Source organism: Scyliorhinus torazame, chromosome 1, assembly GCF_047496885.1.
Source record: "Scyliorhinus torazame isolate Kashiwa2021f chromosome 1, sScyTor2.1, whole genome shotgun sequence".
Taxonomy (NCBI): Eukaryota; Metazoa; Chordata; class Chondrichthyes; order Carcharhiniformes; family Scyliorhinidae; genus Scyliorhinus; species Scyliorhinus torazame.
Genome location: NC_092707.1, coordinates 59,601,271 through 59,618,629, shown reverse-complemented (window position 1 = coordinate 59,618,629; position 17,359 = coordinate 59,601,271). Strand labels below are relative to the sequence as shown.

Here is a 17,359-nt window from a genome sequence, read left to right as displayed (position 1 = left end):
TTTAAATCCATATGACTGGTTTTCTTCAATGTAAACTTAAATATATATTGTTTCTAATGTTGTATGCTAGGCGGCACCGTAGTCGTGAAAAAAAGAGGTCACGTTCACGTAGCAAAGAAAAGAGGTCTAGGAGCCGTGACAGGCGGTCAAAAAGCAGAGACAAACGTTCAAGGAGCTGGGACAGGCATTCGAGGAGCCGGGACAAGCGGTCTCGGAGCCTGGGCAGGCGCTCGAGGAGCCGGGGCAAGCGGTCTCGGAGCCGGGGGAAACGCTCGAGGAGCCGGGGGAAACGCTCGAGGAGCCGGGGCAGGCGCTCGAAGAGCCGGGGCAGGCGCTCGAAGAGCCGGGGCAGGCGCTCGAAGAGCCGGGGCAGGCGCTCGAAGAGCCGGGGCAGGCGCTCGAGGAGCCGGGGGAAGCGCTCAAGGAGCCGGGGCCGACGCTCAAGGAGCCGGGGCAAGCGTTCAAGAAGCAGAGAGAAAAAACGACGTCCAAAATCACGATCGAGATCACGTTCGAGGCACAGGATACACAGGAGTAGAAGCCGAAGCAAGTAAGTTTGTTCTCTTCCCAGTAATCTTTTTAAAGGAAACAAAATATCCAAGCTATTTCAATAAAATATTAAATTTTGTCCTGTCTTTTCTGGTCAAAAACGACTCCCAATAAAAGAGTTACTCAACATGATTTTATTTGAACTTGAGGCACATGCTTATCCATCTTTTTTCACTCCGTGTTGACTTGCAGCTTATCATAGAATTTACAGTAGAGGGAGGGCTGCGGACATTGGAGCCTGGTTAGCAGGTTTCGATGGGCCTACGAGGCGAGCGGAAGGGGGGGGGCAGGGATTGATGCTGAGAGATGTTTTTGCGAGGGGAAATGTAGGGGAGGGGGTTTGGGAGGGGGGGGGGAAGGGGTTCGATGTTAATAATGGATATGGGCGGGGCAGGGCCCGGTGGTATGACGATGGTGGATAAGAAGGGTGGGGGGGTTGAGAGACCCCGAGTTAGGATAGTCATGTGGACCGTGAGGGGGTTAGGAGGTCCGGTCAAGGGTGCTTGTGCATCTTAAAAGTTTGAAAGCCGATGTAGCAATGCTGCAGGAGACTCACTTGAGGGTGAAGGACCAGGTGAGACTTAAAAAGGGCTGGGTTAGTCCGGTGTTTCACTCTGGATTTGACGGAAGGACTCGAGGGGAAGCGGTAATGGTGAGCAAAAGAGTACGCTTCCAGATGGACAAGGTGGTGGCAGATCAGGGGAGTAGATATGTGATTGTGACAGGGGCGCTGGAGGGGAGGTTAGTGTATACGGTCCCAATTGGGGCAATGTGGGATTGGCAAAGAAGGTGTTTGGGGCCATCCCCGACTTGGACACACACGAACTGATAGTGGGAGGGGACTGGAACTTGATGCAGGAGCCACAGTTGGACAGGTCACTGCCGCGCTCGCTGGTCCCATCGGGGGGATCGAAGGCATTGGTGGGGCTAATGGACCCTTGGAGGTTCCTGCACCCGAGGGAACGGGAGTACTCTTTTTTTTTCTCAACAGTCCATAAGGTATACTCGCGGATCGACTTTTTCGTGGTGGGGAAGGCTTTGCTGGCTGGGGTTAAGGGGTCGGAATACTTGGTAATTGCAGCATCAGATCATTAGAACATAGAACATAGCAAAATACAGCACAGAACAGGCCCTTCGGCCCACGATGTTGTGCCGAACTTTTGTCCTAGATTAAGAACCAATTAATCTACACCCCATCATTCTACCGTAATCCATGTACCTATCCAATAGCCGCTTGAAGATCCCGAATGTTTCCGACTCAACTACTTCCACAGGCAGTGCATTCCATGCCCCCACTACTCTCTGGGTAAAGAACCTACTTCTGACATCCCCCCCCCCCCATATCTTCCACCATTCACCTTAAATTTATGTCCCCTTGTAATCCGCATTGGGTGGATATTGTACTGGAGAAGGGGGTAGCGCAGAGGCTGGGGTGGAAATTAGATGTGGGACTTTTGGGGCACCAAGTGTTCTGTGACAAAATTGAAAAGGTAATTAAGGAAATATGTAGGTTTCAACTGTACGGGTGAGATGTCGAAGGCAGTTGTCTGGGAGGCTCTCAAGGCGTGGGTGAGGTGATTTTGTTTAAGGCCAGGGTGGACAAAGAAGAGAGGTTGAAGCGGCAGAGAGTAATAGATGAGATGTTGGAGGTAGATAGGAGTTATGCAGAAGATGGGGACCCAGCTAAGCTGGAAAAGAGGAAGGAACTACAGGCGAGCTTTGACCGACTATCTACCAGGAAGGTGGTGCGCCAACTGCAGTTTACGAACATGGCGATAAGACTGTATGTTAGCAGGTCAGCTCCGGAGGGAAGCAGTGGCAAGGGAAATTGTTCAGATGAGGGATAGGGCAGGGAAGTTGGTGGTGGCTCTGGATCTGATTAACAAGGTTTTTGAGGAATTTAATGAGAGGTTGTACAGGTCAGAGCCACCTGGGGGCGACTGTGAGATACAGTAATTTCTAGATGGGTTGGAGTACCCGAGGTTAAGGGACGGAGACAGGGCGACATTAGAAGGAGCGATTAGTGGAGCAGAAGATAAAGGATGCGATTGGGAGGATGCAATCGGGGAAGGTGGCGGGGCGGATGGGTTTCCGGTGGAATATTATAAAAATTTCAAGGACAAGCTGGCACCCCTGATGGTGGGGATGTTTGAAGAGGCGATAGGGAAGGGGGTGTTGCCACAAACTTTGGGGCAGGCATCGATTTCCCTGTTGCTAAAAAAAGATAAGGATCCAACGGAGTGTGGGTCCTGTAGGCCCATATCGTTTCTGAATGTGGACGCAAAAGTATTGGCGAAGGTACTGACGGGTAGGCTGGATAAGTACATCCCGAAGGTGATAGGGGAAGATCAGACTGGGTTCGTGAGAGGGAGGCAGCTATTTTCAAACGTTACAAAGGTATTGAACATCGTTATGGCACCAGCAGAGGGGAAGGAAACAGGTGGTTGTGGCACTGGGTGCTGAGAAAGCATTTGACAGGGTAGAATGGGGGTACTTGATGGCAGTTCTGGAGCGGTTTGGGATTGGACCAAGATTTGTGAACTGGGTAAAGCTATATAAGGAGCCAAAGGCGAGTGTCCGCACAAACAACATCAGCTCAAGATACTTTTCTCTCCACTGTGGGACTAGGCAAGGATGTCCTATGACCCCCTGCTGTTTGCACTCACGATTGAGCCGATGGTCATTGCATTAAGAAGTTTGGGGTATGGAAAGGAATAGTGGGGGGGGGGGGGGGTGGAAGAGAGCTGCCGATGATTTGCTGTTATACGTGTCGGAACCGAGTGTGTCGATAGGGGGAATATTGGAGCTGCTTAGAGTGTTTGGGGCTTTCTCGGGGTACAAACTATATCTAGACGAGAGTGAGTATTTTGTGGTGTCTTGGCCGTGGTGGGGATGGGGGGGCTGCCATTCCGCAGGGCTGGAACTCACTTTAGGTACCTGGGGGGGGGGGGGGGGAAGAGTGAAAGCTGATCTGGCAAGGTGGGATGTTCTCCCTCTGCCACTGGCAGGTCGGGTACAGGCGGTTAAAATGAAAGTGCTGCCGCGATTTCTGTTTATTTTTCAATGCCTGCCGATTTTCCTGAGCTTTTCTCAGAGAGATTGAGGGAAGGATTGCTTTGTTCAGATGGGGAGGGAAGGTGGCCAGAGTTGGAAAGATGCTGCGACGGATGGGAAGGCAGGCAGGGGGTTTGGGTCTTCCGAACCTGATGTATTACTACTGGGCGGCGAATGTGGAGAAGGTGCGGAGCTGGGTCAGAGGGGTTGATTCCCAGTGGGTCAGAATGGAGGAGAGTTTGTGCAGGGGGTCAGGATTGAAAGCACTAGCAACAGCACTGCTCCCGATAGCCACGGGGAAGTCCAGTAATAATAGCTTAATTGAGAATTTGGAGGCAGTTTCGCCAACACTTCGGGTTGGAGGCAGGGCCAAGGGAAATGCCGATTTGGGGGAACCACAGATTTGAGCCAGGGAGGTGAGATGGAAATTTTCGGAAATGGGAGGAGAAGGGGATTAAGACACTAAACGATTTGTTTCTTAGGGGTCTGTTTGCAGGGCTGAAGGAGCTGGAAGCGAAATGTGGGCTAGAGCAGGGGGAAATGTTTAGATACATGCAGGTTCGAGATTTTGCCAGAAAGGAGATACAGAGCTTCCCGGTGGAGCTGGCCTCCACATTGCTGGAGGAGGTGCTGACGACAGGGGGACTGGAGAAGGGGTTAGTGTCAGCGGTTTACGGAGCTATTTTTGGAAGAGGAGAAGGCACCACTGGAAGGGATCAAGCAAAGTGGGAAGAAGAGTTGGGAGAGGATATAGAGGAGGGGTTCTGGTGTGAGGTGCTCCAGAGAGTGAATGCGTCCACTTCGTGCGCAAGGTTGGGGCTGATACAGCTGAAGGTGGTATACAGAGCACACTTCATGAGGGTGAGGATGAGCCAATTCTTTGAAGGAGATGTGTGTGAACGTTGAGGGGGGGGGGCCACGCTAATCACGTTCATGTGTTTTGGTCCTGTCCAAAGCTAGAGGATTACTGGAAGGAGGTTTTTAGGGTAATTTCTAAAGTGGTGCGCGTGAAGCTGGACCTAGGCCCCCGGGTGGCCATATTCTGGGTGTCGGATCAGCCAGGGTTGGAAACAGCAGGGTTGGTGCAGAGGCAGATGTTGTAGCCTTCGCCTCGTTGATCGCCCGAAGACGGATCCTGATGGGATGGAGAGCAACCTCTCCACCCTGTGCCCTGGCGTGGCAGGGGGACTTGTTGGAATTCTTGACTTTTGAGAAGGTTAAGTTTGAACTGAGGGGAAGGATGGAGGGGTTCTACAATTCATGGGCATAATTCATCATGCACTTTCAAGAACTGGATAGCATCGAACATTAGTTGGGGGGAGGGGGCGGTGTGTTGATGGTGACTGGGTGATTCCTGATTCCTTTTTGTCATTTGTTTATCTGAACATGCGGGCTAATGTTTGGGGTTTGGTGGGACGATGGGATCGTTAGTGATATGGGGATTGACATATTTGTTACTGATTATTGTTTGTTGTTGGTGGGTGTAAATTTGGGAGAAAATGTGCAAAAGGAGGAGAATAAAAAAATAAAAAAAATTTTACATCATAGAATTTACAGTGCAGAAGGAGGCCATTTGGCCCATCTGCACCGGCCCTTACAAAGAGCACCCCACTCAAGCCCATGTCTCTACCCTATCCCTGTAAACCACTAACCCAGCTTAGCCTTAGCCTGTCTTCACTTTGCGTGAACATGCACACTTAGTGGCCAGGAGTGAGAAGTATGGGTATTTTGCTTCTCTAATCCTGGTAGTGTGGATGAGCAGAGAGATCTCGGTGTCCATGTACATAGATCCCTGAAAGTTGCCACCCAGGTTAATAGGGTTGTTAAGAAGGCGTATGGTGTGTTAGCTTTTATTGGTAGAGGGGTTGAGTTTCGGAGCCATGAGGTCATGTTGCAGCTGTACAAAACTCTGGTGCGGCCGCATTTGGAGCATTGCGTGCAGTTCTGGTCGCCGCATTATAGGAAGGATGTGGAAGCATTGGAAGGGTTGCAGAGGAGATTTACCAGGATGTTGCCTGGTATGGAGGGAAGATCTTATGAGGAAAGGCTGAGGGACTTACGGCTGTTTTTGTTAGAGAGAAGAAGGTTAAGAGGTGACTTAATTGAGGCATACAAGATGATCAGAGGATTAGATAGGGTGGACAGTGAAAGCCTTTTTCCTCAGATGGTGATGGCTAGCACGAGGGGACATAGCTTTAAATTGAGGGGAGATAGATATAGGGCAGATGTCAGAGGTAGGTTCTTTACTCGGAGAGTAGTAAGGGCGTGGAATGCTCTGCCTGCAACAGTAGTGGACTCGCCAACATTAAGGGCATTTAAATGGTCATTGGATAAACATATGGATGATAAGGGAATCGTGTAGATGGGCTTTAGATTGGTTTCACAGGTTGGCGCAACATAGAGGGCCGAAGGGCCTGTACTTTGCTATAATGTTCTATGTTCTAATCCAGGGCACTGTGGGGAGATTTTACCCCCTATTGTTATGTCCGGATGAGATTAACTCCTTTTTAAAAAATATATATATATTTTTTTTATTTTCCACCTTTTTCACATTTTTTCCAAAATTTACACCCAACAATAAACAATAATCTGTAACGAACGCAATGTCAATCCCCATATCAATAACAACGATCCCATCCTCCCACCAAACCCCCAAACATTAGCCCACATGTTAACATAAACAAGAGATGAATTCCTTTAAAGACCAGAATATATATTGAACATTTATAGTAAATATCATCCGTTTATATTTCTTTATGTCCACATTTATAATAGAAACAACCGGGCAGCATAGTGGCGCAGTGGTTAGCACTGCTGCCTCACGGCGCCGAGGTCCCAGGTTCGATCCCGGCTCTGGGTCACTGTCTGTGTGGAGTTTGCACATTCTCCCTGTGTTTGCGTGGGTTTTGCCCCCATAATCCAAAGATGTGGATTGTAGGTGGATTGGCCAAGCTAAATTGCCCCTTAATTGAAAAAATGAATTGGGTACTCCTAAATTTATATTTAAAAAAAAATAGAAGCAACTTACCTGAAGACAACTTGATCTCATTTGTACGCATCATCAGAGAAGATTGATGTTGGGCAGTGATTGCATGGATGATGTGTAAATTGTAATAGTATAGAAAGCAGAGTGTGGTGAGTGATTATTTTTCAGACTGAGGGAAGATTGCCTTGGCTTTCTCCAGAAGTTAATTTTGAGATCAGTGCTCTTTTTGTTGCATTTATTTGCTGATAGTACAAAACTGGGCAACATGGTAAACAGTTATTGGGCAAGTAGGGATGGGCAATAAATGCTAGCCCACATCCCATAAATTAATAAAATAAAAGTAAGGATAGTAACAGATTCCAACAGCGGCATAGACTGGATGGTGAAATGGGCAAGCACGTGGCAGATGAAATTTAGACCCACAGTGCAGAACGAGGTCATTCGCACAGTGGGCTAAATAGCTGGCTTGTAATGCAGAACAATGCCAGCAGCGTGGGTTCAATTCCCGTACCGGCATCCCCGAACAGGCACCGGAATGTGGCGACTAGGGGCTTTTCACAGTAACTCCATTGAAGCCTACTTGTGACAATAAGCGATATTATTATTCAGCCCATAGAGACTGCACTGACATTTCGAAAGAGCACTCTACCATCCTATTCTTGGAATCCACCAAGCCTTCACATCTTTGGACTGTGGGAGGAAACCCACGCAGATACAGGGAGAACGTGCAAAACCACAGAGTCACCCAAGGCCAGAATCAAACTTGGGTCTCTGGTGCTGTAAGGCAGCAGTGCTAACCACTTTGTCACCCTGATGCAGGGAAAATATGAACTGATTCAGTTTGGAGAAAAAATAGGAAGAGATGAAAGAAAACAAGGTGTACTTTAGAAAGGATGCAGAGGCCTGAGGGGTGTTGGCGATTTAGTTGATGGGTGCAAGAGACTAGAGATGGTCCAAGTGCCAGCCTCCTGTTTTGTAATTCTATAACTTGAATGAACTTGGTTTTGATCATTTATGTTTCTTAATGGAAATGTATTGTTGAAAACCATACAAGTCATCAAAATCACTTAATAGCATATTAATTATGATACTTTTGTATTTGCACTGCATTCTCAACCTTTAACCTTTCATAAAATTTACAATGCAGAAGGAGGCCATTCAGCCCATCGAGTCTGCACCGGCTCTTGGAAAGAGCAGCCTACCCAATGTCAACACCTCCACCCTATCCCCATAACCCAGTAACCCCACCCAACACTAAGGACAATTTTGGACACTAAGGGCAATTTATCATGGCCAATCCACCTAACCTGCACATCTTTGGACTGTGGGAGGAAACCCACGCAGACACGGGGAGGATGTGCAGACTCCGCACAGACAGTGACCCAAGCCGGAATCGAACCTGGGACCCTGGAGCTGTGAAGCAATTGTGCTATCCACAATGCTACCGTGCTGCCCTTTTCATCCCTATCATTTTCAAAAGAGCGAGATATGTGCAAATGATTTAAGGCAGGAACATAAAAACAAAAACCAGCCAGGAATGGGAAGATTGTTGCGTACCAGAAAAGGGATTTTCAATTCGATTAGGAGGGCACTGAAGAGTCTGAATGACCTAAAAGGCCCAATTGTATTTTGAATTGCGATATCCTGAGCCTCTTCCCTGACAAGGATTTTGCTTTTCCCACTACTGCCAAATTCAGAAATCCTTTGCTTCTGCTGGACCCAAGATCACCTTTTTGTGTTCACACTCATTACACCATATTCCTCGCATTCATTGATGCCAGAAATTCTCCATGTTTTATTCAGTAGATTTCAAGTTTCACACTCCGTTCCCTTTTATTACAAAATGTAATTTCTTATAAAGAAAAGCATAAAGAAACAAAGAACAACATTTGGAATGTATGTAGAAATTGTGCTGGAGATAGAAATTGACAAATTACTTACTAATCAATTTTGCTGGTATTTTAGAAATAAAGCAAAACCACAGAACCTGACTACAATTATTATTTTTAGAATTTGAATGCACATGAATAATTTGGAAAATTACTTGCAGGCACTACTCAAGTGATGGTCAACAGATACTAATTTATCGCTTTCAATAGTTGAGCTAATTATTTTAAGTCAAATTCCACATCTGTTTTAAGTATTCACTATTTGATTTTTTTTTTTTTAAAAGACTCCACAGACATCCAGAAATGGTAAACGCAAGCGAACTGTAAAGATTAGTTGTTTGTTGTGGTTATGAAATTTGCGCTCAATTCTTAATGTTTTAGATCTTTGTGATTTACAAAAAGAATCCAATGAGGATAATGAGTTTTCATTTATAACAGGGTTTTTCAAAGTGTAGGTCACTGGTCGATCGGTCCCGGTGGTCCCAATCACGGGAGAAGCACCCAACAGCCACTATTGGTATTTAAATTGAGAATGGCGCCCACTGCTAGCTTTAAAATGAGAACAAAATGAGGTTGTGTTGCAATTTTCTGACCTTAAGCGGCAGTAGTGAGCTGGTTGCACATACACTTGGCGTCAAGCTCCCTGTACCAAATCACGGAGGATAGCATCTCCCCATTTTCTATCTGCTAGCAAGCAAGGCAAGAAAACTGTGAATATAGATAATGTTGTTACACAGAAGGGACGGCCAGAGAAGCAAATAGGCAGTGTGCCTACTGGCCGGGATCTCTCATCTGAATCTGTTGGAGAGAGCTGCTCAGGACAATTCATGGCAGGACAGAACTGTGCTAGATTAGCTCTGTACAGATCTCCAGGGCCTCTCGTTAACAGCCTCCAAAGAAGAACCAAACTTGGGAATGAAGCAATATGAAGATGATTTCTTGAGGTATGGCTCTGTCAATGCAAATAAGGATGCAAAGCCTGTGTGTGTTATACACAAAGAAGGACTGGCAAATGAGAGGAGAAGTTTCAGATTTTGAAAGTGAAGTGGTGGGTGAAAAATTCCGTTTGAGGTTGAGACTCCAGACTGAGTTTTTCACTTACAGCTGACTACATATGACAAGCCCAAGCTGCTGTATCTGACCTGTGACAGCACAATAGCACAGTGGTTAGCACAGTTGCTTCACAGCTCCAGGGTCCCGGGTTCAATTCCCAGTTTGGGTCACTGCAAGTCTGCACGTTCTTCCCTTGTCTGCGTGGGTTTCCTCCGGGTGCTCTGGTTTCCTCCCACAGTCCAAAGATGTGCAGGTTAGGTGGATTGGCCATGCTAAATTGCCCTTAGTGTCCAAAAAAGGTTTGGTGGGGTAACGGGGATAGGGTGGGGGGCTGAAGTAGGGTGCTCTTTCCAAGGGCTGGTGCGGACACGATGGGCCAAATGGCCTCCTTCTGCACTATAAATTTTATGATTCTATGACCGTGCATTAAAAGCACACAAAAAGCCCATGAGGCTGAGAGCATTCTGGAGTAGCATTTCTCAGGAGTATCCAGTGCTGAGTAAAATGAGCATTTTGTTGCTATTGCCCTTCACGATGACCTACATGTAGGAGGTCGGATTTTCTGTTCCCACAAACATGAAGACGGCACCTGCTATACACGTTGCCCTCTCCTGTGAACTGGATTGGAGTGAAATAGTGAGAGCCAAGCAGGCTCTTCTTTCTCATTAAAGGTAAACAAATGTGGCGTTGGTCCCAAAGGTCAGCCAAATGTGGCTAAAGTGGGTTCTGGGGTGAAAAGTATGAACAACACCCATTTATGATATACTGCTGTTTTTAATGAATTAAATCTTAAATGAGGACTTGTATTGCAGAGAAAAAAGAAAACGCAAGTTCAGTAGAAGCAGAAGTCGTAGTCTAACTCCTCCAGCATTCAGGGGTCGCAATGCTGCCATGGATGCTCAGGAAGCATTGGCTCGTAGGTAATTTCTGTTTCTTACTTTTAACTTGTTAACGTTTGTTTTGAGTTTCTGTTTGGCTCAGTGCAACCCTGTAATATATATGGAGGCTGTTTGCTTTAAAACTAGAAGGTTAAATAAGCTGGTTATGCCACAAGGTGGTGAATATTTTATGCAAGTTTTATTTGTGAGGTGGAGGAAGGGTGCAAGTTCTGTTCACCCCACTTCCCTCATTTTGTATCAGCACTGTTTTTAGCCAGAGGAAGAGCTGCGATTTCAATATGTTTATTGTTTGTGCTTTTGGTCCCTATTCATAGAATTTACAGTGCAGAAGGAGGCCGTTCGGCCCATCGAGTCTGCACCAGCTCCTGGAAGGAGCACCCTACCCAAGGTCAACACCTCCACCCTATGCCCATAACCCAGTAACCCCACCCAACACTAAGGGCAACTTTGGACACTAAGGGCAATTTAGCATGGCCAATCCACCTAACCTGCACATCTTTGGACTGTGGGAGGAAACCGGAGCACCCGGAGGAAACCCACGCACACACGGGGAGGAGACTCCACACAGACAGTGACCCAAGCCAGAATCAAACCTGGGCTGTATCAAAATATTTTCCCCCTCTGCCTTTTTGTCTGCAAATTTGTAGCATTAGTCAGACCTTATTAGTTTCAGTTCGCAACACTTGTACATTACATTCAGTTGAGACTGACAAGTCAATCTCTTGTGCCCCAGAAAATTATTTTCACTTGGTTTTAATGTCTGCTACTGAATTCCAAATGGGAACTTCTCAGCCAGCAGCAGTATGCAAGTATGAATTTCCTTGTGATTGAGCTGCCAATTCCTGTTGTCCCAAGTTTTAAATAGCTGCAATTAACCTACATGGTGCTGCTCTAATGTAATTCTTCATTAAATTCTTCATTAGTGAGTTTTTTTAAATTGGACTGAACGTGGAAATTATCACTTAGTCAAATTATTCAGATTAACTACCTGAATGTGTTGCATTATCATAATGTAGGCTGATTGTACAAATATTCACTTCACAAATAAGTGCATATCGGCTGCAGCGATGCTAAACCTATTTTAAAATTAATTGTTTTGTTGAATTTGCAATGCATCCGTGTTTTGGTATATAGCAATTTCATTGTCGAAATGTTTGCACTAGTTATCTATCAACTTTTATGCAGGTGGTGATCTGACTTAGCTGAGTATGCTGCTCAAACCATGGAGTCATAGTTTTACAGCACAAAAAGGGTCCTTAAGCCCATCATGTCTGCCGGCCATCAAGCACACATCTATTCTAATCCCACATTCCCGCATTTGGTCCGTAGTCTTGTGTGCTATGGCGTTTCAAGTGCTCATCTAAATGCTGCTTGAATGTAGTGAGGGTTCCCGCCTCTATCACCCTTTCAGGTAATGAGCTTCACTTTACCCCCACCTTCTGGGTGAAAAAGCTTTTCCACAAATCCCCTTGAAATCTCCAGCCCTTGACCGTAAATCTATGCCCCCTGGTTATTGGAGGCTGTTTGCTTTACAAATCTGGTTGTGCCACTAGGTGATACTACTAAGGGGAAAAGTTTCTTCCCCTCTATGTCCCTCAGAATTTTGTACACCTCGATCGTGTACCCCCCTCTGCCTTCTCTGCTGTAAGGAAAACAACCCCTGCCTAGCCAGCCTCTCTTCATAGCTGAAACGCTCCAGTCCAAGCAACATCTTGGTGAATCTCCTCTGCACCCTCTCGAATCCAATCACACCCTTGAAGCCAGTTAGTTTATTCAATATTTTTTATTAATTGGTTAATTTGTTAGAATTTAATGCGATCAGTTTTCCATTTAATAGCTGCAGCTTAACAATTGAAAAGTACTATCTGTTTTGGCATCTCTACTCCGAGCCCTCCAGCATAACGTTAAATTTAGATTTGTGATGTTTGTAAAACATGGATTATTTTTCACAAAGTACATTGGCTACAGCACTAATTCTTGTGCATATTGCAACGGTCAGCTTCCATAGGTAAACGCCTGCTCCTTTTGAATTGAAACATGTCCACATATACAACCTGGGATAGCATACTGCATGGGAAAATAATGGACCACAATACTGCGGAAGTATCCCCTAGAAATATAAATAACCACTATACGCACCTCATTTCTATGTCTGTCCAATAAATATTGACATCTCGTATTTCTTGCTGAAAATTAAATCCGATTAATTTTGGGTGGAAATCTGTGCTGCAAAGTTAATGTATGCAACTGGGTATTCATAGAATCATAGAATTTACAGTGCAGAAGGAGGCCACTCAACCCATCTAGTCTGCACCGGCTCTTGGAAAGAGCACCTCACCTCCACCCTATCCCAGTAACCTCACCTAACCTACACATGTTTGGACTGAGGAAACCGGAGCACCCGGAGAAAACCCGGGGAGAATGGGCAGACTCCCCACAGACAGTGAGCCAAGCCAGGAATCGAACCTGGGACCCTGGAGCTTGTGAAGCAACTGTGCTAACCACTGTGCTACCACTTGTATTCCACTCCCCATAGAGTATTCCACTTGCTCAGATGTCTGGCAAAGCAAGTCTCAGAGACAAAAGATAGCTAACCCCCATCCATCCCTCTTGTGTGGTGTGGGAATATTTAACTTAAAATATAATTCACTAGCCAAGTTAAATAAAAATAGTGGAAGAAATTATGGAAGAGAATGGTTTAGACATCGATACAAAAATGTAGATGTGCTGGCAGTCAGTAATTAATTACTAATTCTTTGAATCACAGGCTGGAAAGAGCAAAGAAGCTTCAAGAGCAAAAGGAAAAAGAACTACTGGAGAAACAGAAGGTGGAGCAACCAGATGTTGCAGGTCATTCTTAATTCTTGTGCAATTAAATACTGAATGTATATACAATATGCTAATACAGTTTGCAGAACTTCTACAGGTAGAAATTTAAAAACTACTTATCAGTCTTTTTTGTGTTTGAGATGGAGAAGCAGAGGGTTGAGGATGTCTATGTGCTGCAATTTTAAAATTGGAGCAAAACAGTTTCCACTTCACTGCAACAATTGGCACTTAACACAATTACTTTGGCAGATTGGCTTCATGGCTCTTGAAATCAGAAAGCAAACTATCACTGTATTGTGGGCTTCTGCAGCAGAAATGAAATCCCATCACTGGGAGGAAATCTGGCTTCCAGGAAAATAAATGACGTAAACCTTTTCTGCAGCATTCCATCTCATCGTAATTCAACATAATTGTAAATCAGCTTTGGAATTGTGGGGGGCACAAGGTGCAAGCCTGGATAATTCTTCAGTTATGAATTGAATTCTAATTACTTTTTGTGCAATATATTTAAAAGAAGAAAAAAATTAATATAATTGCACAAGTATTCCTGTAAATTCTTGGCTACGTATGGTTGCATTATGTTAAAAAATTGTAGCCATGGCTTTTATGCGGTTGTCAATTAAATCTCAACTATAGTCATTAAAAATGTATTTAACATCGAATTTAAGCATGAGATTTTGTGTTCCTTAATATGCAGTACCTCATGAAATGTAATAAGTAGATGAGTCCATGAATAATATTATCAGAAATATTCGTCCTTGGTTTTGATTGTGTTAATTATAATTTATTTATCATTAGTATTTATGTTTTTCACTTTCCCTTTCCAAAACAATTTAAAATTGTAGTCTGAAAGTAGTAAAATCTGAAGATGGTAAACATTGTTACTGATTTAGAGACATTTAGCAGTCCTGTGGTTGTGAGGCAAAAAAGTAATGTTTTAACCTTGGAGCAATAAATACTGGAAGATTGCCTCGTAGTGTGCCTTGATAGTAGCTGTCTAAATGCTGATGTCAGGAGCGAATGTGCATGCAAAATACAAACGGTAGTGATATTTCTAATTAGATTTTGGAATAATAATCCCCTATTTATTTTCAACAGATACAACCAATGGATCACTTGGATGTGTCAACCAGCCAACAGGTTGGAAAACTTAATATCTATTTGCAAAGTATAAGCACATTTGCATTGAATTTCAAAATACTCAATTTGCCAGAGCTTCCTATATTTGATCAATTGTTTAATTTTGACTTACAAGGGAGCTGTTCATTGGTGCAAAACTCCCAGCCAGGTGCAATTGGTGCTTTTTTTTTGTTTTCTGTCCTCGAAAGCCATGTTAGAAAAGATACATTTTTTAACTAGTGGTTCAGAAACACGTGTCATTTTTCACCTTAGCTACCTCCTCGCTACCAGTTCATCTTCAGATCTTGACTAATGCTGATGCTGCCTAATTTTAATTTCAAGATTATACCACCATCTTATAGGTTCTCCCATTAGAGGAAATAGTTTGTGTGTCCGACTTTGCAAACCCCTTTATAATTTAAAGACTTAATTTAGATAATTCCTCAACTTTCTAAATTTCAAATACAAATCACTCCATGCAACATAGAAGATTCATTCCAGAGATGAGGGGTTTGTTTTATGATTTTTTTTTTTTAATGAGATGAAAATCGCTTATTGTTAAAAGTAGGCTTCAAATTAAGATAGTGAAAAGCCCCTAGTCGCCACATTCCGGCGCCTGTTCGAGGAGGCTGGGGCGGGAAATGAACCGTGCTGTTGGTCTGCTTTAAAAGCCAGCTCTTTAGCCCTGTGCTAAACCAGCACCTAAGCAGTTTAGGCCCATACTCTTGAGTTTAGAAGAATGAAAGAAGATCTAATTGAGGTATATAAGATGATAAACGGTATTGACAAGACGTATTAGCTGAAAGGGGATCAGCCATAATCGTACTGAATGGCAGAGCAGGCTTGAGGGGCTGAATTACCCACTGCTGCTCCTAGTTCTTATGTTCTTTTTTTTCCTGTTTTTTATAAATATATTTTATTAAAGTTTTTCGATCAAACAAAAATTTCTTATTTTACAACTTTGTAATAATATATACATTGATCGTTTTTTAAAATAAATAATATGCAAACTAACGGCAACTGCCAACAACAAAATAAGAAACAACAGAAATAGTAACTTCGTAACATCTAATATAAATAACTAATCTATAAACACACACAAAACCCCTGAGGACCCAAATGAGCCCTCCCCCTCCCCCCTGGGTTGCTGCTGCTACCTTTCCTATTTTCCCTTATCACTCTGCGAGATAGTCGAGGAACGGTTGCCACCGCCTGGTGAACCCTTGAGCCGAACCTCTTAGTGCGTACTTTATCCGCTCCAATTTTATGAACCCTGCCATGTCATTGATCCAGGCCTCCACACCCGGGGGCATAGCTTCTTTCCACATAAGTAGAATCCTTCGCCGGGCTACTAGGGACGCAAAGGCCAAAACATCGGCCTCTCTCGCCTCCTGCACTCCCGGCTCATCTGCAACCCCAAATATAGCCAGCCCCCAGCCTGGTTCGACCCGGACCCCCACCACCTTTGAAATCACTTTTGCCACACCCACCCAGAACCCATGCAATACCGGACAGGACCAAAACATGTGGGTGTGGTTCGCCGGGCTTCCCGCGCATCTCCCGCACCTATCCTCCACTCCAAAAAATCTACTCAGCCTTGCTCCAGTCATATGCGCCCTGTGTAGAACCTTGAATTGTATCAGGCTGAGCCTGGCACACGAGGACGAAGAGTTTACCCTACTTAGGGCATCTGCCCACAGCCCCTCCTCAATCTCTTCCCCAGCTCCTCCTCCCATTTTCCCTTCAGCTCCTCTACCATCGTCTCCCCCTCGTCTCTCATTTCCCTATATATATCTGACACCCTACCATCACCCACCCATGCCCCCGAAATCACTCTGTCCTGGATCTCTTGCGCCGGGAGCTGCGGAAATTCCCTCACCTGTTGCCTCACAAATGTCCTCACTTGCATATAGCGAAATGCATTCCCAGGTGGCAACCCATATTTTTCTGTCAGTGCTCCCAGACTCCCAAACGTCCCGTCTAAGAACAAGTCCTTCAATTTCGCAATTCCTGCTCGCTGCCAAGATTTAAATCCCCCATCTATCCTTCCCGGGGCGAACCTATGGTTGTTCCTTATCGGGGACCACACTGAGGCACCTGTCACTCCCTTATGTCGTCTCCACTGCCCCCAAATTTTCAGAGTTGCCACCACCACTGGGTTTGTAGTGTATTTTTTCGGGGAGAACGGTAACGGCACTGTCGCCAGTGCTTTTAGACTAGTTCCCCTACAGGACGCCATCTCCAGTCTTTTCCACGCCGCTCCTTCCCCTTCCCTCATCCACTTACATATCATTGACACGTTGGCGGCCCAATAATAATCACTTAGACTCGGCAGTGCCAGTCCCCCTCTGTCCCTACTGCGCTGCAGGAACACCCTCTTTACTCTTGGGGTCTTTCCAGCCCACACAAAGCTCATAATACTCTTGTCCACCTTCTTAAAAAAGGCCTTTGTAATCAGTACAGGGAGGCACTGGAACACAAAAAGAAACCTCGGAAGGACCACCATTTTAACCGCCTGCACCCTGCCCGCCAATGACAGGGGCGCCATGTCCCACTTCCTAAAGTCCTCTTCCATCTGCTCTACCAGTCGTGCCAAGTTAAGCTTATGCAAGGTTCCCCAGTTCCTGGCCACCTGGATCCCTAAATACCGGAAATCCCTTGTTACCCTCCTCAACGGTAAATCGTCTATTCCCCTGCCCTGTTCCCCGGGGTGCATCACAAACAGTTCACTCTTCCCCATATTCAATTTATATCCTGAAAATTCTCCAAACTCCCTGAGTGTCTGCATTATCTCAGGCATCCCCTCCACTGGGTCCGCGACATACAACAAATCATCCGTGTATAATGACACCCGATGCTCTTCTCCTCCTCTAAGTACCCCCCTCCACTTCCTAGAGCCCCTCAGCGCTATGACCAGTGGCTCAATTGCCAACGCAAACAGTAACGGGGACAGGGGACATCCCTGTCTTGTACCCCTATAT

The 17,359-nt window shown here is 45.2% G+C and overlaps 1 protein-coding gene across 3 annotated transcripts in view; it reads left to right on the top strand.

The window, feature by feature from the left end:
- Positions 1-17,359, top strand: part of rsrc2 (arginine/serine-rich coiled-coil 2) — a 48,440-nt gene that overhangs the window by 11,651 nt on the left and 19,430 nt on the right. For 2 of the 3 annotated variants that reach the window (XM_072495517.1, XM_072495508.1), the window contains exons 5-8: positions 71-550; positions 10,344-10,451; positions 13,198-13,280; positions 14,358-14,399. In XM_072495517.1, the coding sequence (XP_072351618.1) occupies positions 71-550; positions 10,344-10,451; positions 13,198-13,280; positions 14,358-14,399 (713 nt within the window). The remainder of the gene's footprint in view (positions 1-70; positions 551-10,343; positions 10,452-13,197; positions 13,281-14,357; positions 14,400-17,359) is intronic. The other variant, XM_072495526.1, reaches the window with a different exon arrangement.